General features: G+C 43.9%; 1 protein-coding gene across 1 annotated transcript; it reads left to right on the top strand.

The window, feature by feature from the left end:
- The first annotated feature begins 44 nt into the window (after positions 1–44).
- On the top strand, positions 45–8,828 carry LOC116378076 (sodium/hydrogen exchanger 7-like). The gene is made up of 4 exons (XM_031839888.1): positions 45–347; positions 445–598; positions 7,581–7,644; positions 8,107–8,828. Exons 1-4 carry the CDS (start codon positions 332–334, stop codon positions 8,206–8,208), a joined length of 336 nt encoding a protein of 111 aa, XP_031695748.1. The 5' UTR covers positions 45–331; the 3' UTR covers positions 8,209–8,828.
- Positions 8,829–8,847: the final 19 nt, after the last annotated feature.

Below are 8,847 nucleotides of genomic sequence, written 5' to 3'. Positions count from 1 at the left end.
TATTGCGTCTTTGTTTTGGTTTTGTGTCTCTTTGTACTTGTTTTGTTCTTTGTGTAGATGTTTTGTGTCACTTTGTGGTCATTTTGCGCCATGTCTCTTTGAGTGACGTTTTATAGGTGAGGGGTCGGGGGGGCCCTGGACACAATGGGCCCCTGGTCCTGTTCCCGGTAGCCCCCTGTTCAGTAACCCACACATTCCCTGAATCTCTCCAAAGACTTCTTAACCTGCCTGTCAGACGTCCATATTCATCGGCAGAGCGCTGAACATCTACCCGCTGTCCTTCCTTCTCAACCTCGGCAGGAGGCACAAGATCAAGGGGAACTTCCAGCACATGATGATGTTTGCAGGTATGGAGATCACGTCATTTCCTCACTCATCGACTCATCCGACCAATCGTTGCAGCTCTGATGTGATTGGATGATTCCTGGATGTGATCCTCTGCAGGTCTGCGCGGGGCGATGGCGTTCGCGTTGGCCATCCGGGACACGGCCACGTACGCCCGCCAGATGATGTTCACCACCACGCTGCTCATCGTCTTCTTCACCGTCTGGGTGTTTGGGGGCGGGACGACGCCCATGTTGTCATGGCTACACATCAGGTGACCTAACAATTTTAATTTAATGTTTGCAGTAAAATCTGCATCTCGTCTTAAATACATTGAAGTCCCCACAACTAAAAGCTAACATTTCTGAAAACGTCGGAGGAGAGACGACACTTCTTTTGTAAAAAAAGTGATCAGAGTTAGACTTCCACAATACATTATATTATAATGTAATATAATATACTATACTATACTACATTACATTATACTATAGTATCTGATGAAGGACCAGACACGTGATCTCTAACATTGATTTAGTGATTTGGGATCATAAGAACAGGATGATTAATAAAGGATGGTTGGTAAAGGATGGTTAACAAAGGATGGTTAACAAAGGATGGTTAACAAAGGATGGTTGGTACCGGATTGTTGGTACCGGATCGTTGGTACCGGATTGTTGTTTAGATGAGAATGTATTTTAAAGATTTTAGAACTTCTTGCATCGCTGCTCAAGAAAGACTTGTTTACATACAAGAATAATAAGTCCCCGTTGATTCTTTTCTTAATTAATAATGAATAATCTGGAAGCATTATATCGTAACGATGCCGTTGGTACTCCTAACATGATTGGTTCCTAAATGATCCTCGAGCTCTCCGGTGGAACCGAGTTGTCCAGGAGGTGGAGCCAGAGATCTCTGACGTTCTTCCATCTACAACTGTACAAAATATCTCCGCACATAAAACCAGTTAATAAACAACTTTAATCATATTTATTACATAAAATAGATCAATATAAAAGGCCCATAACTCATCTTTCTTTTAAAGTCTTAACTTAACTAAATAACTTCTATGACGGATGAATCGGACATTAAACAGGAGCCTCTTCCATCAGTCATCACTACAGTGAGTCTGAACAGAGTTTACTAATAAAAAGCAAAGATTAGGACAGTCAGGAGTTCATTGTGGAATAGATTTGAAATGAGTGTTCAGTACACTAAACGGATAAAAACAAAATAAGATGATCAACAAATGTTTGTGTAATATTTGTCGTTTGGGACTTTATACAAAAACAAATATATTTTATTTGAAGGAAAAGGTGTTGCTGATTACACGTTACACTTTCTACAGTCTTCCTATTGTTCTTATTGAATTAAAGTAATGATTGTGAAAAGCATAAAGGTGTAATAAACTACCACCTTTCAGTCGGCAGTAACCTGTTTTAGTTTATCACGACTTGAAATCGAATGACTTATAATTGGCTTTATTATTTTTATATGTATATTTGACTTCAAATTACATATGAAAACTAAAGCTGTGAGCAGCGATGAACGGGCCCTCGCAATCTGCAGCACGTCGGGGGTGGCGGCGGGACTCCGGCCTGCGCGTCAGAGAACGTCCACGACCGTCGGACGGCGCGTCCGCGAGCGAGACGTTTTTAATCCCGCGTGGACCGCCTGATGCCGGAAATGATGTTCTGCAAATAGTCCGATGCTTCCTGCTACAGAACGCGTGCAAACATGCATCATGTAGCTCTGTGTCAAGTGTAAACCACATGGTGTAAAAGTCATGTAAATCTGATGGTGTTTGTCACAAAATCCAGATTTCCTTTCGCCAGCAGGTGGCGCTGTGAGTATTAGTGAAAATAATCTTGTAGACATCCTCAGGCCATGAGTGGTATCAAGCATGTGATGTTTGAGACCGTTTGGAACAAGTCCAGCTGAGTTACATCAGACATTTCCTTTAGCCAGTAGGCTTTGCGGGTTTACTGTAGCGCCCCCTAGTGGTCGAATGCAAAACAATTCTCAGGGTATGTTACTGGATGCGATGTGCACATATGCTGAATATTTTGGGAATTTAGAACAAATGGTTGAGAAGTTATGTGTATTGATATTTTGCCACGCACCTAAGAAGTGTATTGGTCCATAACTTGTAAACGCAAAGAGAACTTTTGATGATCTAGATCCACTTATGATCCACAGCAAAATTTTGTAGAAATCGGACCCAGCGTGTAGGAGTTCGCAAAAATGTGTTTTTTTTCACTAAATTCAAAATGGCTGACTTCCGCTAGGGTTTAGAGCATGGTTCCAAAAGACTTATTTTTAAGTCTCCATAGGATACATGTGCCTACCAAGTTTCATACATGTAGCCAAAACGTAGCGCTAGGGCTGCTCTTTTGAAATATTGTAGGGGGCGCTATAGAGGCAATTTAAAACGGCCAATAAAGAAAATCATATAAACTATTTCTTCCAATGACCTGTGACACATGTACAAAGTTCCATGAGTTTTTGAGCATCCCAACTCACTAAACCATCAGCTTCCTTTTTCATGGCAAACGATGCGACGCCATGGCAACAGGGTTCAACGAAAACTCACAAAATTCATGATGATGCATCATCAATGTCTTAAGGTTATCCTTACCAAATTTTAGACTCATCAGGTCACCTGGCTAGGAGGAATAAATAAAAGTATAAAATATGACATTTCCTTTAGCCAGTAGGCGGCGCTATGAATTATTGACTTTATTTCAATTGAAGTATGTTTAAGCTTGAAGTAGCATCATGCAGAAGAAGTTTTGTGCGGAGTGGATAATGTACCTTGGAGTTATAACAACTTATAATAACTTATGTTTTGATAAACAATGAGGCAAAATGGCCGCCACGCCACGATGAAAACTCTCGATTTTGATAACTTTTAATCACAAAGGTCTTAAGAGCATCCTGACCAAAGGAGAAGTTGATCGCTTAAAATCTCTAGGAGGAGTTCGTTAAAGTGCGAAGGCTGAAATTTGCAAAAAGTGACAAAAAAGCACAACTTCGCGGGCTTACTGTAGCGCCACCTAGTGGTTGACTGCAAAACAATTCTCAGGGTATGTTACAGGATACGATGTGCACATATACTGCAAGTTTTGTAATTTTAGGACAAACGGTTGAGAGATTGTGTATTGATATTAAGCCACGCCCCTAAGAAGTTTATTGGTCCATATCGTGTAAACGAAAAGAGATATCAAAAAGCTTTTGATGACGTAGATCCAGTAATGATCCACAGCCAATTTGGTAGTAATCGGACCAAGCATGTAAGAGGAGTTCGCAAAAATGTGTTTTACACTAAATTCAATATGGCGGAAAATCTAAGTAGGCGGAGCTTAGGGGTCTGATTGGCTTTTTTGTAGATCTAGCTCAAGTGGACATGTGTGTTGAATTTCAAGTAAATCGGACATACTGGACGAGGGGCGTCGCCGGTCCGACTTGTAGGGGGCGCTATAGAGCCATTTTTTTACACAGAAAGATGCATTCTTTTTCAGATGGCTACTTTCACCAGGCCTGACAAGTCCCCAAAATTTGGTGAGTTTTCATGCATGGCAAGTCCTCCAACCATGCGTACGTTTACCCAAACGGGTACAATATCAATAGGGCCTTCGCTGGCCCGACGTCGGTTGCTCGGGCCCTAATCAAGCGAACCGAAGAAGAGCATATTTACACTCTGATAGTGTGAAACACAAACCGTCCGTGCCTCTGTGTCAGTGCTCTGATGCTCTCTGACGCCTTATTTACCTTCACAGTACAAAATAAAATCCCAAAGTCGATCAATTCATTGTCATAGTGAATCATAAAAGCAGCTCACATTGAGATCACCACTGAGCTGGAGGTGAAGCTGCATCCCGTTCCCCTGTGGGTCTCGTCTGCTTGTTGCCGGACCACAATGCACTGGGAGGGAGCCGGGTGATGTGTGACAGCAGGCAGAGGCGTCCTGAGGACAACGAGCTCCGTTTAATATGAGAAGCGCCTCCTCGGGCCGAGCGGGAACCGTCGTGTGTTAGCCGGAGGCTTTTTAGAGCACTGCCAAAATACCCCCCCCCCCCCTGTCGCCATGGAATCCAGGACATGTGGCGCATGGTGGGCAGACATGAGCTGTGTTCTTATTGTAGTGTCACATTTATCTGTAGAGTTCTACTAAATGTTCCAAAAGTTACCATTACATAATGCCTCATTTGCATATTTAAACATGACATTTCATAAAACTTATAATCCCCGTCTGTGTCTAATGTGGAGCTCAGATGTGACCGTTCCAGCTGTTCATAGTGTGATACAGATGTTTTCACACACTGTAACGTGCTGGATGTGTTTATGATGTGACAGAGTTGGGGACAGCAAAGCTTTGCAGGAAGAGCGGCGGCAGCGTGGACAGTGGGAGTACTGCAGGTGCTGTATCTGAATCTGAACTGGTGTAGCTGGTGTTGGGAAAGACGGTGTGTGGTTGCTTCAGATGGGGAACTTTTCTTCTCACTGTTTACTTTTGTTTTTCTGATGAACGGGAACATTGGGCATCGCCTCTTTTAAAGGGCCACGGGAGGAGTTGAGACTCTTAAAGAGACAGTCCTGATGTTCTGTAGTATGTGTGTGAGGTTCTCCTCCACAGTCAGGGTTCTACTACAGTAGATGAGTTGATAGAAACAGACAGGAGAACCAGCACGGGAGCAAAGTGATGTTCTGCTGTGGACGTATGTTAGACTCCTAACACAATGTCTCTCAGTTGAAGTGAAGCTATATTCAGAATGTCTTCAGCTCTTTACCTTGCTGTCAGACAGACCTTTCTGAGGGGAACTCAAGCTGTTATCTATGATCTCTACAAACACACCAGACTCCATTCACTCAAACACTGACTCTACCTCTGCCTTGATTAAGTTTTTTTGATTTTTTTATGTGTGACTTTGGTGTTTTAAAGGGTTAATTCTGGTTCACACAAGTCACACATTAACAAAGATAACAATGGCTGAAAACCAAGATGGCGATGTCCATAAACCAGGATGAATGATGGCTAAAAACCAAGATGGCAACAGCTGAAAACCAAGATGGCGACGGCTTAAAGGCAACGGTCAAAAAACCAAGATGATGACGGCAAAAAAACCAAAATGGAGATGTCCAAAATCCAAGATCTCTGTCTGTCTGACAGCAAGATAAAGCGGCAAAAGAAATCTAAATATACCGTTCACCTAAACTGATATTGATTTATTTTCCTGAACTATCCCTTTAAGAACATGACATCTTAGTCATATGAATTGGAAGGTTAGTGTCAGCATAAAACAAACGTAGATGTGATTCTTCAGCAGTGATATTTCCGTGACTTCGTCACACACCAGCACAGCCCTGGTGGAGGTGCAGCTCATTCAGGACTCTTGAGTCCGTCTCCTGTTTTGTTGCAGACTCTGTGAACTGTCCACCAGGCTCTCTTTTCTCACTGGCGTACAAAGAACAAATCACACACTGTGACAGACCTGTGTGACTCAAAACAGGAAGTTAAGAAAGAAACTGAGAGCTGCTGCTGTGCCAAAAGGGGTTTCTCCACTTCTGACTGTGAGGGTCGCACGTCTTCCTAGAGGACAGAAACGCTGAGAACGAAATGTGCTCGTGAGGAATATTCGACGGGTTTAAGGAGAGGAGGGAATGTTGTGAGGATTAGGATTAGAGGTTAGTCAGTCAGTGGGACTCTGTGTGAACATGCGTGAAGGCTTCTTATTACAGGAAACCGTGCTGCGTTCCTCTCTCCTGGCTCTTAATCTCAGATCCTTCCTAGTTTTTGCATTTCTTTGACCTCCATGTGAGCGCCGCCCCCTGAAGATCCTCTGTGTGTACATGAGTGTGTTTGTGTTGGTGGACTTTCTCCTTTCATAACCAGACGGACACGCACAAACCTGCTCCTTCTCAAGCTGCCACGGTGGTAAAGCAGACAGAAAAAACGCTGTTTCCCTCAGAGGGGATATTCCCTCTGCTGTCATGGAAAAGTCTAAAGATAACCACGAGTCCTCCTGTGCAGCTTCAGATGTGACCGTGAAAGGCTGCACGTCTCTGCCGTGGCCTCTGGGCCGCACGGATTAGACTCCACAGCTTATGTGAATTAGAAGTCGGTAAGAGACACCATGGGGGGCGGGGTGGGGGGTAAGTGGTGAGGTCAGTTTAAAGAACTTGAAGCTAACTGACAGCAGCTGGTTAGCTTAGCACAAAGAGTGGAAACAGCTAAGTGGCCAAGAAAGAGGCCGGCACGTGACCCCCATAGACTGTTTATTGAGACGTGGATGTGGTCTTTGTGACGTCGCCCATTTGTTTGTCGACGACAGTTTTGAAGCCTTGAGTTCGTCATTTTGGCCGTCGCCATCTTGTTTTGTTGACCATTGCTGTCTTGGATTCTGGCTGTCGTCATCTTGGTATTTTGCAACCAGAAGAGCGAGGCTAGCTATTTTCCCCACTGCTCCCAGTTGTGCTAAGCTAACTGGCTGCTTTAGCTTTATGTGACAGAGACATGCGAGAGTGGCATCGATCTTCTCATCCAGATGAGAGAGAGAGAATCGCTGGTCCATGTTTCAACCACAACTATTACTGTTTACTGCGACTTTGTTGTTCCTCAGCGTTATTAAAACATAATTCATCATTTGATGTTTTTATTGCTGCAGGAGGAGAATATCTGGTGGGAAATCACTGACTGCAAGGTCTGTTATTCAGATTCATGGCTGTAGAGGAATAAAACCACTTTGTTGTCATAAATTACACATGAAAGGGTTAAATCACATGATGGCGTCTTCACTTCTTGCATGCTGAATGTCTCTGTGGGTCGGGGGGGACCTGAGGGGGATTTCGGTGAAAACTTCGCCTGTTCTACACAAATGTGGTTTTGTTTGTTTTTTTGCGTCACGAGCCAAAAAGCTTCTTATCTGTATTTTAAATCTCTGCCCCGTCGGTTGTAATATCCTTCAGCTCCTCTCTGTTTATCTGTGTCTCTATCGGATTCAATGATCATTTACAGCAATTGTCCGCCACTGAGAGGTCGAACGCTCATCACTTTAATGTGTGTGGGCTTTGAAAGAGAAGACATCTGCAGGTGCAGTCGCCACAACATCAAGTCAACGACAAAGAAGAAAGAAGAGGTCACAAGAAGGGAAACTACAGACGCACAAGTGCTGACTGTCATCTAACCAAATATGAACCACAGCGTTTAGCTGCAGCTTAGTTACTTCAGAGGTGTTTGATGTTTTCTTTGTGTGTTTCAGGGTCGGTGTGGATCCAGATCAAGACCAGCAGCCTTGTGGAGACAGCTTCCAGGTCCTCCAGGGGGTGAGGCTCTCATTCAATACTTTATTTATTATTCGCTTTAAAGGAATTCTTCACCCTCAAAAAACAACCGTCTGTATATCAGTTACTCTCCCCGTGTTACCTCAGAAACCAGAGGAAGGCCTGGAGGAATTGAAGTAAATGAAAACCAAAACTGTGTCTCATTTATCCAGGCGGGTGCTCACTGCTTCACAAACACATGCCTCTTCGCTAAAACCTTAATATTTAGACGGGTTTTAGAGAAGACAGGAAGTAGTGACCTATAAAGCAGCGCTGAACTCTCAAACAGCCACTACTTCAATTTAATGTTGAAGCGGAGCTCAGCCAGCGAGTCTGAAGACCAGTGACTCTGATTCTGAGAGCGATAACGAAACAAAGCTCGACCAGATGGGATGGATGCGGGGGGGGATCCAGATGAGAACGCGATGAGAACGTGATGAGAACATGTGTGTTGTGTTTCTCCAGGAGGGCTCTGAGGCCGAAGGACAGAGTAAAACCAAACAGGAGAGCGCGTGGCTCTTCAGACTTTGGTACACCTTCGATCACAAGTATCCTTTCTGTACCTGACCCTGGTGGACACTAGAGAGAATGCAGCTTTAACACATGAAGCACTGCCTCCACTCATCAGAACCGCAGGTTGCCTCCTGGTTCTACTGGCCGTTTTGTCTCTTATACTTGTTGGATATTATTCATATGTAATTCCAGGTTGGATTCCTCTCGTGTCCCAGCACAGCAGAGGTTAACACGTTCTGACGGAGAGCCTCTCTCCTCAAAGGGACCGGTGACCCGACCACTTGAGCTGGGCATTCATGGGTTTATTCCCAGAATGCAATGCAGCCTGACTAATAACAAACATGGGCCCACTCTACTGCCAAGCATCCCCAAAATGATTTCTACCCTCAGCTGCTCACAGAAGACTTCAGCTCCAAATAGATCCTGCTGGCAGTCCTCAGCGTTATTAAAACATAATTCATCACTTGATGTTTTTATTGTCTGTTATTCAGAGTCCACCGCCAGTTTGAACCGCTTCCTGCTGAATTAGCTACTAAGTGTTTTATCAGATGTCATGGCACCGCTCTCTAAGAGCCGGTAACCAATGGCTTTATTCACGGTTCACTTATCACAAGAAGTTAAGGAAATAATAAGAAATGTTACGGAACAAGAGGGCTCCGAGTTCTACAACAGACCTCAACAAAAAGAGACAAA

The sequence above is a fragment of the Anarrhichthys ocellatus genome, unplaced genomic scaffold (assembly GCF_004355925.1).
Source record: "Anarrhichthys ocellatus isolate YVR2014 unplaced genomic scaffold, GSC_Weel_1.0 scaffold2034, whole genome shotgun sequence".
In the NCBI taxonomy this organism is placed as follows: Eukaryota; Metazoa; Chordata; class Actinopteri; order Perciformes; family Anarhichadidae; genus Anarrhichthys; species Anarrhichthys ocellatus.
This window is presented reverse-complemented; position numbering and strand designations above follow the sequence as displayed.